This window comes from Ceratotherium simum, chromosome 6 (genome assembly GCF_057802395.1).
Source record: "Ceratotherium simum simum isolate JZ-2026a chromosome 6, ASM5780239v1, whole genome shotgun sequence".
Classification (NCBI taxonomy): Eukaryota; Metazoa; Chordata; class Mammalia; order Perissodactyla; family Rhinocerotidae; genus Ceratotherium; species Ceratotherium simum.
The window spans coordinates 15198771-15215297 of record NC_141905.1 but is presented as its reverse complement, the minus strand read 5'-3'; the positions used below and the strand labels follow the sequence as shown (position 1 = coordinate 15215297).

General features: G+C 40.6%; 1 protein-coding gene across 3 annotated transcripts in view; it reads left to right on the top strand.

Annotated features, from left to right (window-relative positions):
- Window positions 1-16527, top strand: part of MTR (5-methyltetrahydrofolate-homocysteine methyltransferase) — a 99040-nt gene that overhangs the window by 6006 nt on the left and 76507 nt on the right. For 2 of the 3 annotated variants that reach the window (XM_004432401.3, XM_087431908.1), the window contains exons 3-8: window positions 4246-4335; window positions 6633-6702; window positions 8754-8846; window positions 11009-11115; window positions 14343-14402; window positions 15452-15546. In XM_004432401.3, coding sequence (XP_004432458.1) covers window positions 4246-4335; window positions 6633-6702; window positions 8754-8846; window positions 11009-11115; window positions 14343-14402; window positions 15452-15546 — 515 coding nt within the window. The remainder of the gene's footprint in view (window positions 1-4245; window positions 4336-6632; window positions 6703-8753; window positions 8847-11008; window positions 11116-14342; window positions 14403-15451; window positions 15547-16527) is intronic. The other variant, XM_087431909.1, reaches the window with a different exon arrangement.

Below are 16527 nucleotides of genomic sequence, written 5' to 3'. Positions count from 1 at the left end.
TCCCCAGGTTCTTATATTTTCATTCTGTCTTTCTGTAAGCCATTTTGTACACTGAGGGCAGACCACTGTGCTGAGTGCTCTAGAGGATACTGAAGAAAGAGTGGTTTGTTCAGAAAGCAGGTGGTGGACACCAAATAAAAGTCATGCACTGTGTTGAGCACTCAGGATAAGGAGGTGAGGAAGGTAGGTTTTCTGCCTTTGAGGCATTTATACTCGAGTAAAAGACCGTAAAATCATGGACACATTAGGGTTTTCACATACACGTTGTTATTTAAGTCACCACAATGGCCCTGATGAAGTAAAACTGAAAGGGAGTTATTATTCTCATTTTGTAGGTTTGGAAAATGAGGATCACAGAGGTTAAATAACTTGCCTGATGCTATAGAGGTGTATTGACTGGAAATCCTGTGTTCTTGCATTGCATTTTTCTGTCTCCACTAGAAATGGCTAGCCAACATCAAGAGATCAGAAGCAAGTCACTGAGTAGTGCAAGACTTTAAAATTTAAAAATAAACATAGAACTGGGGCCGGCCCAGTGGCACAGCAGTTAAGTACGTGTGCTCCGCTGCGGCGGCCCGGGGTTCGCAGGTTCGGATCCCGGGCAGGCACCTACGCACTGCTTGTCAGGCCATGCTGTGGCGGCGTCCCATATAAAGTAGAGGAAGGTGGGCACGGATGTCAGCCCAGGGCCAGTCTTCCTCAGGAAAAAGAGGAGGATTGGCATCGGATGTTAGCTCAGGGCTAATCTTCCTCACAAAATAAATAAATAAATAAAAAATAAACAAATTGTTTTCTAGGTTATAGGAATTTCACAGAATTATGAATAGAAGAGATAATAAGGTGATTTAATCTGTTTTCTTGGTCTAGATTCAATTAGAAGGACAAAGCATATTTCCCAGTAAGTGAGCAAGTTTTATCTTCTGGAGAAGGGCATTGTTATAGGTGTTTCAGACTCTTCTTAAGGAAAAGAAAAATCACCTAAAGAAATTACTCAGTGATTAATTAATTGAGTGTGGAAGCGATCATTCTATTGGGTGGTCAAGACTGTTCTAGGTAAGATGCAGAATAGTTTTCATTTGAAGAAAAACTAAGAATGCCTTTCCTTTGGTCATAATGGGAATTGTAGGTACTAGAAGATTTAAAATTGGTCCTTAAACAGGTTTGGTTCTGCAGGAAGAATGTTAACTAAGTTTTTCTGCTAGGCCTTGAGAACATGTAGTCAAATCCCGTTATAAAATCCCAGTGTATTGTAGATTGGGAAGGTCATCATGGGTATGAATTGCTTGGTATGGTTAATGGTTACAAATATCAGTTCTTATAATACAATTGATGAAATCATACGAAATACCATGCTATATGGCTTTGTCATTATTGTTCATGTGGATTATCACTAGAGTATAAGCTTCCTGAGGGCAGGAATTTATGCCTGTTTTTCACTATGAATACCCAATGCCTAGAACAGTATCTTGCACACTAAGAACTCAGTAACTATCACTAAAGGAGTGAATCCTTGTTCTATGCATTAGATAGGCATCCAGATAGAACAACAGGGTTCCCGTGAAGCAAAAATGGCTGTAAATACCATAAGGTATACCTGGCCATCCCATTCCTGGGGGAATGTTTACTAGCTGGAGTACGTTGAATGTAGAGACCATGTCGTGTTCATGGACAAAGAAGGGAAAGAGACTGGTTATTTTCACACTTAGTTATTTCTAGTGGAGTTAGTGACTGTAGGTCAGATCCCCTGATGTTTAATTTTAATGGAATGTCCAAGTTATATTTGTAATGAAAGTGCCTGGACAATAAGCTTTTCCGATTGTAATCCAAGTGCCTGACGTTAAGCTTGTAATTGGGGAGGCATCCATTTCAAAGACATCCATCTCGAATCAACATATCGCCAGTTCTGTGACACAGCTACCAGCTGAACAAGTGAAGAAGGAACCAGGCTGCTGCCTCCCATGAACTTCCCCTTTCAGAAAGCCCTGGGTAACCTAGATAACTGACTGCTTGAGTGACCCTGCTTTTACCTTCTCGCACCCTGATTCCTGCTTTTATGTTTTAAATTTGCCAATAAAGGGTGAACCCTGGGAACCCTAGGCACGCCACCCTTGATCCCCATAAAGGCAGATCCCCATGTTCACACTCGTGCACTTGCCTTCCCCTACCCCCACCTGCCTTGCTGTGTGGCCCCAGGGGCCCCATGTCTGTATGCTCTAGGATTTGTGAGTAATAAAACTTGTTTTTTCAAAAGTTCCCTGATAGTTGTTGCTGAGGTGTGTCTTGCAATCATAAGAAACACAAGGGCCAGTCTAGCCACAGTGCTGGCTTCATTGGGGCTCCCACAAGTAGTATAGGCCTACGTGAGTGCCTCAGGCATTTCTAGCTGAGATCCTCATTATCGATGGGCTGAGACCCACAGGAAACAATATTTAAAACATCTGTTAGCCTGTAGAAATGCTGTCATTAATGCCCTCCTTTAATTTTGTCAGCTTTCTCCATGAGAAAACTGAGGAGCAGAGAAATTAAGTAGCTTGCTCCAGATGAGGCATTTTTTAAATTGGTGAGAATACGATTAGACTCCAAGGGCGTCATATCCAGAGCCCATGAATGGAATAATGAGCCAGGAAAGAAGGTGGAGAGAGACAGTGCAGAGCTAGAAGAAACACCTTTTAAACTTTATATTATGGAAATTTTCAAATCTATACAAAATTGGAGGAAAAAATAACTGGAATTTAGAAATATTTTTCCACAACCATAAAGACAGTATGTGTTCATTGTTAAAAAAAAAAAAAACAACAAAAAACCAGGTCTTGCTAGATAATATAGAAAAGCTTAGAGAAAATAAAAACTGCTTATAATATCAATACCAAGACATAACTGCCATTCACACATTTTAATTTATATTTCCATCTAGTTTTCTATACTTGGATTTTAAAAATTAAATTGGGATTATATTACTTCATACAGTTTTATAATTTGCATTTTTTACTTATATACAATGAGCATTAAATATTCTGAAATATAGTTTTAATGACTTCATAATAATCTATTCTATGTATATATCATCAATTACTTAACTAATCTCTTTATTCTTAGGCATTAAAGTTATTTTCAATTTTTCTTGCTTTTTTGGTAAAATCAAAATTTAATTAATCTGTTCTTATAAAACAAAGCCTATGGATAAGAATAGATTCCCTTTTGACCACTACTCCAAATTTCTATTTTTTTCCCCAGAGATAACCACTTATATTAGTTGGTGTATATCTTTCCAGATCATTTTGTTATGCATTTATATATATGTATACATGTGTATACATATGTATATGTACAAATATATCTGTAGAAAACTCATATTACTGTTTGTGTGTATGTATGTCTTAATGGTGTCATGCTTTACATATCAGTCAATTTTGTTTTTCTACTCAACATACTTTTGGAGATCTTTCCATGTCTTTATATGTAGATGTACACAATATTTTTTAGCTGCCACATAGCATGTAATAAAATGGACATATTATAGTTTATTTAGCTATTTCCCTATTGATGGATATTGAGGGTGTTTGAGACTTAATATAAATGTGTAAATCTTGGTTTTCATTTCCCAGCTTTTCTGCAAACAGTGTTCATCACTTAGGAGGGGTTGGGTTTACTCACTGTTGGAAAATCAAGGGGGTTCAGAGATTCCAGAGTGCTCATCAGATTGGGGTTGAGTTGGTCTCCAAAGAGTGAAAGGAGGAAGAAAGGTTTCAAACAGGGAGAACAGGAAGCTGGCCCCCAGCGTCCTCAAGATTCTAGTAAGGGTGTTGATCTGGTCCAGAGGGACTAGGAGATGTGGACGGGATGTGGTCAGAATTGAGATTTCAGAGAGAGTGCAGTTCTCGGTGGGGATCAGAAGCAGGGAGAAGGCAAGGGAACAGAACTAACGTTTGTTGAGTGCCATCCTGTGCCAGACACTTGGTGTGTTATCTGTATCGTCAGATAGCCACCCTGTGAAGAAGGCTTATAATACTTTTAAATGAGGGAACTGAAACTCAGAGAGTTGAAGGAACTTGACTCAATTCACACAACTTAGTGTGTGAACTTTGTCTGAATTCAATTCTATTTTCATCTCTAGCCTCTAGTGCGGTGCCTTACTTCACTTAGTAAGCGGTCAGAAGGTGTTTGGTGGTGATGATGAAATACATCTTTATTGTTGGGAGACAGGGATTCTAAAACTCAGTATTGACATACTCTCTCTTGTTTCAGGATTATTTGCTGGCTGGGGCAGATATCATTGAAACAAATACTTTTAGCAGCACTAGTATTGCCCAAGCTGACTATGGTCTTGAACATTTGGTAAGAATTCCATTTTTCTTCATATCTAAGATGTGCTTGAGCATTTGCCACATTGTTAATTGCTAGTGAAAAAACACCCAGAAGCTGCAGAGTCAAGCTGATGCCTAGTTATCTATTGTTTGTGATCAGACAGGGAAAATGGTTTGAATCTCTTCTGCTTATGAACACAGCAGCCCATTCATTTTCCAACTGGCTTCTTCTATGGGCAAGTAATAATCAAATAAAAATGATACTTATTATGCAGTGTCTGTTGATAAAGGCATAATGATTGGCTGTGTACATAGTTTTGTGAGACCTTTTTAAGCATTGGGTGGCAGATTTGGTTTCCTTTTTTTTAAATTGTGGCAATATACATGTAACATAAAATTTACCATCCTAACCATTTTTAAGTGTATATTTCGGTGGCATTAAGTACATTCACATTGTTGTGCTACCATCATCACCATCTATCCACAGAATTCTTTTCATCTTACAAATCTGAAACTCTGTACCCATTAAGCAAAACTCTCCATTCTCCTCTACCAGCCCCTGGCAACCACCATTCTACTTTCTGTCACTATGAATTTGACTCCTTTAGGTACCTCATATAAGTGGAATCATACAGTGTTTGTTCTTTTGTGACTGGCTTATTTCACTTAGCTTAAAGTCCTCATGGTTCACTCATGTTGTAGCATGTGTCAGAATTTCCGTACTTTTTAAGGCTGAATAATATTCTATTATATGTATATATCACAGTTTGTTTATCCATTCATCCATTAATGGACAGTTGGGTTTATTCCACCTTTTGGGTATTATAAACAATGCTGCTAAGAACATGGGTGTACAGATATCCATTCATATCCCTGCTTTCATTATCTTTGAGAGTATATACCCAGAAGTAGAATTGCTGTATCATATGGTAATTCTATGTTTAATTTTTTGAGAAATCACCATACTTTTTTCCACAGTGGCTTTTATAGTCCACAGAAATACAAAATTCCATTTTATATTTCTACTGACAGTGTACAGAGGTTCCAGTTTTTCCACATCTTTTCCAACACTTCTTTTCTTCTGGTTTTTTTTGGATAGTAGTCATCCTAGTGGGCGTGGGGTTGCAGATTTGGTTTCTTTTTAATCAGCAGGATGCTTCCGTATTCAAATTTTGTAAATGTTATTGATGGAAAATACATGGTAGATGCTGAGGATCCCATTTCTGTGTGGGATTTTTCCAGAAACATACCTCTGTTTCCATGCAGGTAGTCCAGAGTGCTCCGACACTGATTTCTGCCATGATCTTGGGGCTTTGTGGGATTACATGCCTTTTTGGCTTATGAAGGAAAATTGAATTTATGTTGCAGTTACTTTTGTGTTATTTTCGGGTAGGATTTGACAAACTTTTTCTGAAAAGGGCCAGATAGTAAATATTTTAGTCTTTCTTGGCTACATACAGTCTCAGTTGCAACTACTCAACTCTATCGTTATAGTGCAAAAGCAGCAAAAGACAATAAGTAAATGAATGGGCTTGACTGTATTCTAATAAAACTTTATTTATAAAAACAGGCAGCAGGCTAGATTTGTCCTAGGAGCTGTAGTGTGCTAACCCCTATTTTAGGATGTTCTCATTTCTTAATGACTAGATATGAGGATCCAAGTCACATGGAATCTTAGAATTAGAAGGGATCTTGAAGATCACAAGTCCAGGACCTCCCAATCAGGTCTGTGGAAGGGCTTCAGGAGGCCCTTGAGCTTCCTTCAGTCGTAGGCAGTACTTCATGTGTTTGTGTACTTGCTTTTTATTTGCTAGTGAGAGTGTTCAAGACCCTTTACCAGATTCTCAAGATGTTAATCATTAATCTACAGAAAGTTCAGAACCACTGATTTCAACTATGGTACAGTGAAGGAGATCAGGGCCTGAAGAAGTTGCTAAGGGAACTGCCCGGGCAGGCAGTAACAGAGCTGGTCCTGGAACTCAGGTCTCCTGTCTCTGAAGTCTGTGCTTTTTTCGTTATTACTATACTTTTTTCTAATTCTCAGGATATTTAACTACATCAGGTTATTCTCTGACATGCCAGATGTCCAGAGATTGCCCTTTTTCCCAGCTAGCTCATGGTTTAGGGGAAGAACCTAAAAGCAGTTCCCAAAGACTCTTGCCTTTCCTGCTGCCGTTAAGGCCTTCTTGGCTAAGATTTCATTCAGACCTCACCTTAATTCCCTCTATATTTCCTGCTGAGTAAAACTGGGTTTTGTAAAGTCATGAATTGCTCATTTATTGTGTGGAGGAAAGGAAGGACAAGCTAACATTGCGATTGATGTGTTAGGCCTACCAGATGAACAAGTGCTCTGCAGGAGTGGCCAGAAAAGCAGCTGAGGAGATCACTGTCCAGACAGGTAAGGAGCCTTCTCCTCCCCTTTTTACAGAGGTAATTCCCTTGACATTCTCAGCTGTGATGTGCTGTCCTTATTGCTCTGTCTCCTTTCCTGACAGTTGGCTACTGGCAACACTGTAGACAGCATATTGTACTTGTTTTTAGGTGACTTCTCCGCAGTTTCGTGATCAAGCATTCAGTGTCTCTCTGAATTGATACCATCCCTGGGGGCCTTGGGCTCAGGGTTTATGCTCTGTTTACTCTGCTGGGGGTTATGTCCTAACGTTGTAGCTAGCACTGTGGCTTCCTTGTATATTTACAGCTAAAATAATTTTCTCTCCTTGGAAGCATACCATTCGGTTATTAAGGCAACAGCTGACTGTTTTGGTTATTTTGGTTTTCATTAAGGTATTTGATCTTATCCCTTTAAAGTTACCCTCATCCTTGTGATCAGCTTATCTGGGTAAAGAGATACTGTCTTTTGAGCATTTTCCACTTCATACCAGTAATGTCCTTGCAGGCTCTGTGTAGCGCACAGAAGAGTGTGGCATTAGGTTCAGTCTTGCTGGAACTTGAGAAGTGGCTCCTGAAATAACTAACCTCCTGGCTGGCTGCCATCCTACTTGGGCACCAGCTGGTGGGGAGGCTTTGAGGGAGGGAAAGGAATAGAAGAAATATATGGGGCCCCTTAAGTTTGGAAATGTGAAGTTATTGCCGTCAGGAGAGATGTAAAGCAAAATTGTTAGGAAGTTAGACACAGCATACTAATGAAGACTGAAGTAATTTATAGGAACTCGGTTTCTGAGAGATAAAGTTTAAATCCATGGAAATGCATAGACTATTACCCCAACAGAGTTGCAGGTCATAGGATATATTAAACCAGCTAAAGCAGAGAAAGATAAGAACATTTTTCTTAAGCTGATATTATTGTTCAGCTTTGGGGAAGATAAAGAATATGTGGGCCTGTAAACTGTTCAAAGGCTGGGTTATCAACTAGTCAGTAGTCTTCTCCAGTTAAGTTGTGGAGCATAACCCAAGTTATTGAGTGGTTAAAATCACCAAAGGTAATGGGCACTATGACCCCTGGCTTCTGTTGTGATATGTAAATGAACACAATGTCTTTTTAGAAGCACCTAGACTCTAGCCTAGAGGAAAGGTAATTCAAGAATTATTAAGAGTTATTAACTAATATTTGGTCTGCTTCATACTTTAATTTCAGGCTTTATAATTGGTAATCCTGATCTGATATTTTCCCCCAGTAAAGGGCCTACGGTGCAATACCAGGGAGCGGTTCAAGTTGACTGCTACTAAGAGGAGCTGTTGCAGAACCTATGTTATGTTCAGCATCTTCAGGGTTTCTTAAGAATAAAGAGAGAGAGAATTTGCCCAAACATAGCTTTTGTGATAGAAAAGGACTACTTACTGAAACGCTTTGAAGCCAGACACGTGAGAACTCAGAGAGTTTTTTGGATTGGCTTGGCAACAGTATGTGCACATCCCCTAAGTTTCATAATTTCCCCAGTGGGATCTGGGACAGCCCCCATAACCAAACATACTTACAGTAAAATCTATGAATCCTGCCACTAAATGGGATCAAGACTATAAATAGCCTCTTGTTAGTTCAGGAGAGGTCAAGTTTTGTTGAATGAATTGAGAAAGAAATTTGGTCTTTGTTGCTTTTTGGATTTTATACTGTTGTACTTTTTTTTTTGTGAGGAAGATCAGCCCTGAGCTAACATCTACCAATCCTCCTCTTTTTGCTGAGGAACACTGGCCCTGGGCTAACATTCATGCCCATCTTCCTCTACTTTATACGGGACGCTGCCACAGCATGGCTTGACAAGCGGTGTGTTGGTGCGCGCCTGGGATCAGAACCAGCAAACCCCGGGCCGTGGCAGCGGTGTGCTCGCACTTAACCGCTTGCGCCACCAGGCCGGCCCCGCTTTTTGGATTTTAGAGTTGTGGACAAATGATTGTAGATCTGTGTTCTGGGGAAAATCTTATAGCCCATTGATTTTCAACAAAAAGGTCAAGCTATTTAGAGGTTTCACGCTTGTTTTTCTTTTCCCAAAGGAATTAAGAGGTTTGTGGCGGGAGCTCTGGGTCCAACTAATAAGACACTCTCTGTGTCCCCGTCTGTGGAAAAACCAGATTATAGGAACATCAGTGAGTATTTTTTTTTTTTTTAATTTTATTTATTTTTTTCCCCCAAAGCCCCAGTAGATAGTTGTATGTCATAGATGCACATCCTTCTAGTTGCTGTACGTGGGACACGGCCTCAGCATGGCCGGAGAAGCGGTGCGTCGGTGCGCGCCCGGGGATCCGAACCCGGACCGCCAGCAGCGGAGCGCGCGCACTTAACCGCTAAGCCACGGGGCCGGCCCTCAGTGAGTATTTATCATGTGTAATCATTGAGCTTGGGCAAGTACGTCTGTGTTTCTGTAATCTGTAAGTCTGCAAAATGGGACCAATAACCGCATCTACCTCAGGGTTACTCTGACTTGATCCACATGAAGGCCTTACAATAAACACCTAAATAAAAAGTTAGCTGTTATTATTATTTTTGAGCTTGCTTTAAAATGTACATGGTGTTGCGTTAGTGCTGCTTTATCAGCTATAGAAATAAAATCAATCAAAATTAAGCTTTAAACTGAGAAGTTGAGAAAATATGGATACCAGGCCTTGCTCTATTATGGAATAACCCACTAGACCACCATTTTACTTATCAGAAAGCAGTCCAAACTATGTAAACATACTAGCATTATAAACACTATAAACTAGCATATATAAACATACTTACATTGAGATTTTATGAAAAATCTAGAAATCTAGGTCAATTTCTCAAGCATCAAGACTACAAAAAGCAAAAAGAATTAAATTATCAGAGCTGAATAGTAATGATCCTATGTATGGAAGTGAATTTTGTGTAGATGACAAGTTCTGGCAAGTACCGTTTGTAGGTTTTGGTCCGAACTTTCCATGTAGTGACCAGACTCTTTCACCAAGGGTTGCTTCTACTGGGCTTATGTGTGGTTGGTGCTCTCTTTGGTCTGGGCCTGACAATGAGGAGCTGAGGAAGACCGGCTCTGAGCTAACACCTATTGCCAATCCTCCTCCTTTTTTTTTTCCCCCCCTCAAAGCCCCAGTAGATAGTTGTATGTCATAGTTGCACATCCTTCTAGTTGCTGTATGTGGGATGCGGCCTTAGCATGGTCAGAGAAGCAGGTGCGTCGGTGTGCGCCCGGGATGCGAACCCGGGCCGCCAGCAGTGGAGCGCGTGCACTTAACCGCTAAGCCACGGGGCCAGCCCTTAACTTTTCCTTTCTCTTGTGCTGTATAAGACGAAGTATACTTACACAGCAAGCATAAACATGCTGTTTAGGCTTCTTTATTGAACATCTGAGCATTTTTTCTTTTTTGGTAGGGAGGTAAAGTGGGGAGAAGAATGACTCTCAGATGGAAATAGACAACTCAAGACATTTCTAACAGAAATTTTGCCCAGGAGTGATCGAACACTTGTCTGAGACTGAATTTGCCCATCAGGCAGGTTCCCTCACTGACAGTATTGGTGTCAGAGGGCAAGAGCAAAATCCACAGGACTGTAGCCTTTTACCACAGAGAGTGTGAGAGAATGTGACTCAACCTGTTGTGTATCCAAATCAGTGTGACATGTTTCTCTAGTTATTCCTCACACTCATCCCTTGGTTGATTAAAACCATCCCTGGAGGGTGCTGGCCCGGTGGTGTTCAAGCGCTCCGCTTCAGTGGCCCATGGTTCGCAGGTTCCAATCCTGGGCACCAACCGACACACTGCTTGTCAAGCCATGCTGTGGTGGCGTCCCATATAAAGTAGAGGAAGATGGGCACAGATGTTAGCCCAGGGCCAATCTTCCTCAGCAAAAAGAGGAGGATTGGCAACAGAGGTTAGCTCAGGGCTAATCTTCCTCACAAAAAAAAACAAAACAACAAAAAAACCCCCCAAAACTACCGTCCTTGGAAAGAAGGATCTATTTTAAAGATGTTGAAAGTAAGATATAGCGCCCAAGACATCATACCCCTTCCTACTCGCTCACTCATTCTTGGCTCATCCATGGGAAGTGGAGGCTGTGTGGTAAGTGTTTAGGAGCAGCTGTGTTCAATTTACTGGGTTAGCTTCCGTCACTGCCATATTTCTTTATGCGATTTCTTATGAAAGGTGGTGTTGACCTTACATTATGCATTATAAACCAGCAGTAGTCAGTTCCCAAGTGCCAGGCCTGAGCTCAGCCTGTCCTGGCCGATCAGAGGATATTGATGACTGATGTCTTGGGTGTGATTTATTTTTTGCAGCGTTTGATGAGCTTGTTGAAGCGTACAAAGAGCAGGCCGAAGGGCTTCTCGATGGTGGGGTTGATATCTTACTCGTTGAAACTATTTTTGATACTGCCAATGCCAAGGTGAGTTAAGGGAGAAAAAACAAACAGGGCTGGGCGGGGACTGTGGTGAATGCCCTAATGTAGTGAGAAGGCAATAATAGCCATTATGAAAGTTAAATAAAATTCCTCAATTTTATTCTTGAATATTTTTAACTGAGGTCTGTAGAATGAGGGAAAACTTTAAAAGGTTATTTTTTAACTTCTTAAAAACGAGGGTTTTTTAATCATACAAGTATATATTTTCGTATTTAGGTACTATATGTGCATATATGCGTAGGTAATAAATACATATGTGGTTCTAAATTTAAAAGATACATAAATGTATGGAGTGAAAAGTAAATGTCCTTCCATCTCCAGTCTCTGGGTATCCAGCTCTCTTCCCAGCTACTGTTACCGGTGTGGGGTTCCTGACAGAGATTCTGTGCAGATATAAGCACGCGTAAGCATATGTGTACGTAAGATACTACATACGCGTACAAAGTGAGAAGTAAATATCCTTATACATATGTTTTTGCACAGTATTTCCAGAGGATACATTTCTACAAGTGAAATTGCTAGGTCAAAGGGTATGTGCATTGTCGATTTTGATCTTTAGTGTCGAATTACCCTCCTTTGAGATAGTATTCAGTTGTACTCCAGTCAGCAAGCAGTGCACAGTAGTGCTGATTTCACCACACCCTAACACCATGTATTGTTAAACTTTTTGATCTTTTCCAAGCTGATAGGTTAAAAATGTTACCTCATTGTAGTGTTTTTTTTTTTGTGTGTGTGTGTGTGTGTGTGTGTGTGTGTGTGTGTGTGTAGATCAGCCCTGTGCTAACATCTGCCAATCCTCCTCTTTTTTTTTGGCTGAGGAAGACTGGCCCTGTGCTAACATCCGTGTCCATCTTCCTCCACTTTATATGGGACGCTGCCACAGCATGGCTTGCCAAGTGGTGTGCACTCCAGATCCGAACCGGTGAACCCTGGGCCACCACAGTGGAGCGTGCGCACTTAACCACTTGCGCCACTGGGCCAGCCCCACCTCATTGTAGTTTTAATTAGTATTTTTCTGACTATAAATGAAATTGAGCGTCTTTTTTAGTTTTACAAACATTTATATTTTCTCTTTTGTGATTTGTGTCTTGTGCCTTTTTCCTACTGGATTTTTGGGCTTTTTTTATTGAGTCTTTTACTAAGGAAACCAGACCCTTGTCAGGGATGTGTAGCAAATATTGTCCTCCAGTTTGTTGTTTGACTTTTGACTTTATATGTAGTGGTGTTGGTGCTATTGTTGCGATGTTTTTTGTTTATTTATTTATTTATTTATTTGGTGAGGAAGATCAGCCCTGAGCTAACATCCATGCTAATCCTCCTCTTTTTGCTGAGGAAGACCAGCTCTGAGCTAACATCTATTGCCAATCCTCTTCCTTTTTTTTTTTTCCCCCAAAGTCCCAGTAGATAGTTGTATGTCATAGTTGCACATCCTTCTAGTTGCTGTATGTGGGATGCGGCCTCAGCATGGCTGGACAAGCGGTGCGTCGGTGCGCGCCCGGGATCCGAACCCGGGCCGCCAGTAGCGGAGTGCGCGCACTTAACCGCTAAGCCACGGGGCCGGCCCTGTTTTAGTTTTCTAATGGCGCAGGAGAATTTTTATTTTGTATGGTTGAATTTACAGTTTCTGTTTTTTGGGGAGGAAGGGAATTATATTTACAAGGGCACTCCCCTTTCCAAGATAATGAGAAAAAATAGTCTGTTTTCCCCTAGTACTTTACAGTTTCGTCAGACCTTTAATTTTTTAAATGTTGTGGAAATAACACCACAAAATCAGAATTTTTGGAACATTTTTAAAAATTTACTAAAATACTTGCAAACACAAAGAATGAGGGCACTGATTACCAGCCAGAAGCTGGATGACTAGCTATCTCATTCTTAATACATCACTCTTGCGGTTCTCTTATATACTTGTTCAGAAATTTTGTGAATCTTCAGTAAACAAATTATAATTTGAAAAACAACTCAGGTATACATTTTGAAAATAAGAGCAATAACAAACATAATAAGGAATATATCTGAAATGAGATCCAGATATACATTTGAAAAGAGTCACAGTATTATTTAGATTAGAAATAAGGGAGATATAACAGCAGGGAATAAAGCAGTAAGGACAAATTTTCTTAGTTCAGTTTTTAAGTTTTAGTATGTGTAACATAACATTCTTTTGATTATAGACGGACTGGTTTCCCTCATGATGCATCTGGAATTATTTTGGAGTGAGGAATAGGGTAGGGATCTGGGTAGAGACCTAACTACTCTTTTTCTCTAAGGTTGCGTAGTTTTCTTAATGCCCTCTATTAAACATCCTATTATTTCCCAATGATAGGAATCATGTGGAATGTCATATCACCCTAAATTCAGGAGTGCATCTGGGTCTGATCTATTCCAGTAATCTGTCTGCTGTTGTCACACTACTGTCCTGTTATTTACCATAGCATTGTAATTAAAATATGTCTGAGTAACTGGTAGGCTTTTTGTTAACCGCTCTCCTCCCCCCCCGAACTTTCCTGGCTATTCTTAAATGTTTATTTTCCATAAGATCTTTAGGATCAATTTGTCTAGTTCTAAAAGAATAAATTCTGATATTATTGATTTAATAACTTTCCATGGGGAAAAAAACCCACCATCACAATGAAGATACACATTAATTAAAGGTTGCATTCTAATTCCTGAAAATTAATTATGTATGAAAATACGCCCACCTTAGAATCAAGAAATATAATGATAAAAAGAAAGAGAAGATATGTTGCTTGGAACTTAATAAAACATGGACAATACAGAGTAACATGGGAATTATACCGCTACAACCCATTCTAAGCTCACACTCTTTTTTGCAATGACACACACTGTTGGTTCATATACTTACCATGTATATGTGAGGATGTGGGAGGCAGAGGCATTCTTATTTATCTGTTTATAATTTTTATTGAGGGAAGGAAGAAAGAGTAGCTCTTCAGCTCCTCCTTGGAGGAAATGTTAGTTTATAGGTGAACTTTCTGTCAGCACTCTTCTTTTGTAGTATGTGCAGTGTTGTACTTGAGAAAGGGGCACTGGGTTGTGCACTATAGGAAGGATGTGTTTCTTCTCGCCAGAGAACAACATGTGTGTCTTACCTGAAGAGTTCTTGGAAAGGGGAACACTCTGATCAGCCAGTTAGACTGACCTTGGACACAGTCTCAGAAGTAAAGATCTTCTTCTTTTTTCCCCTACAGGCAGCCTTGTTTGCACTTCAAAAACTTTTTGAAGAGAGGTATGCTCCTCGGCCTATCTTTGTAAGTTCTACAGTGTTTGCATGATGAATTTTGTTTTTTATTAATATTGTCATTTTGAGAGTAGGGTTTCTGTTTTCCTTGCTTAGTAGAACTATTGATGGTATCTTTTAGGAACCACCCATTTTAGCGTCCTCTGTTCACCTCCCTCCTACCACTACCTCTAGACCAGTAGCAGTCTTGTCTCTGAAAATGCAAAGAAAATGAATCTAGAGGTGGTTGGGGGAAGGCAAACTATTCCAAAGAAGCCTGGCTGAAATTGGTCTCCTGAAGCCAAAGGCTTAGAGACTCACTCTCCTTAGGCCCAAGGAGGGATGAACTTGACTGCTAATGGTACTGTGAAGTACCCAACACTGAAAACACCAGACTGCCAGTTTATTAACTCAGTGGGCAGACCCACAGATCACTTGGTGAGAACAGAATAGAGTCAAACAAGTTAGAAGACTCAGATGTACTGGTGGCCTGGGTTTGGATCCCGGGCGCGCACCGACGCACCGCTTCTCCGGCCATGCTGCGGCCGCGTCCCACATACAGCAACTAGAAGGATGTGCAGCTATGACATACAACTATCTACTGGGGCTTTGGGGGAAAAAAGGAGGAGGATTGGCAATAGATGTTAGCTCAGAGCCGGTCTTCCTCAGCAAAAAGAGGAGGATTAGCATGGATGTTAGCTCAGAGCTGATCTTCCTCACAAAAAACAGATAAAACAAAGAAGACTCAGATGTTCAACAGCAGGAGGCCAGGATACCTGAGGTATCTGTGGGAAAGCCTTCTCCATAGTAGGGCTGGCTGTGTGAATTCTAAAGCTTTTCAGTCATTGCTTTTGCCTCAGTGACTTTCCCTTTTCTTTGTTTCTGTGACTTGCTGACTCCTCCCCCAGTCACTTTGAATTTGTCTATTTTGACCCTTATAAAAAGTACTCCCTTTGAGTTCCACAGTTCTCTTCCTTGTAAAAGAACAAAGAAAGTCAGCTTGCTCATTGTATTTTGTCTTTGTGACTGTGTTCTTAATGTGAGTCTATATTGTTGACTGAGTTTACTTTGTTAATTCAGATTTCAGGGACTATTGTTGATAAAAGTGGGCGGACTCTTTCTGGACAAACAGGAGAGGCATTTGTCATCAGCGTGTCTCATGCAGACCCACTCTGGTGAGTGATCATTGTTTCCTAGACTCCATGCCTTTTTAGAGGATCTTTTCTGATGGCTACAAAAATGTGACCCAGAAGGGTTTGCTTCTACATATTTCCACTGTACCACTTGCGTGGGACGTTGGCTTTTCTTGAAGTACGTTCAGACTTTTCCTTAAGGGCATCAGAAAATCACTGCCTAAATGTATCAATTTGAAGGACTGCCAAATGGTTGCCTTTTTGTCTGTAAGTGCCGCCCTTATAGTTTACGACTGTGCTTGGTTCAGTAATAATGCTTTAAAACTATTTTCAGCACTTACATTTTTAGGACAATGCTTTCCAAAGTTTTTTCACTCCCCCCTTACGGAGCAACCAGAAGCAATCTAGTTTGGAATAAGATGGGAACTCTAAAGCTCAGATTTTTAGCTTTAAAATTAACATAGCTTTTACATTCTATTTTAAAATATCTCCCTATTTTTCTTATCAAAATGTTTTAAATTATATACCATAAGTGAAATAGAAGCTCCAAGAGTATATGCTGGTTTTCTCCTGTGCCTTCTCCATAAGCATACTGTTCATTCTGCCGGGTAGCTGTGCCGCCCCACCCCCCCATCTCTCTCTCCGTGTCTCTCTCTCCATGGCTCTCTCTCTCTCCATGGCTCTCTCTCTCTCCATGGCTCTCTCTCTCTCCATGGCTCTCTCTCCATGGCTCTCTCTCTCTCTCTCTCTCTCTCTCTCTCTCTCTCTCTCTCTCTCTCTCTCTCTCCCTGTCTCCCTCTCTCCCTCTCTCCCTCTCTCCCTCTCCCTCTCCCTCTCCGTGGCTCTCTCTCCATGGCTCTCTCCCTCTCTCCCTCTCCCTCCCCCCCCCAGCTCCTTCTTAGCCTTTAAGACTCATCTTTAGAGTCCTCTCCGGGGAACCTTCCCTCTCTCACCAGCCAGGTTGATGTTCTTCTCAGAGCACTCTGTTTACATTTTGCCATAAAAATAATAGTAATAGACATT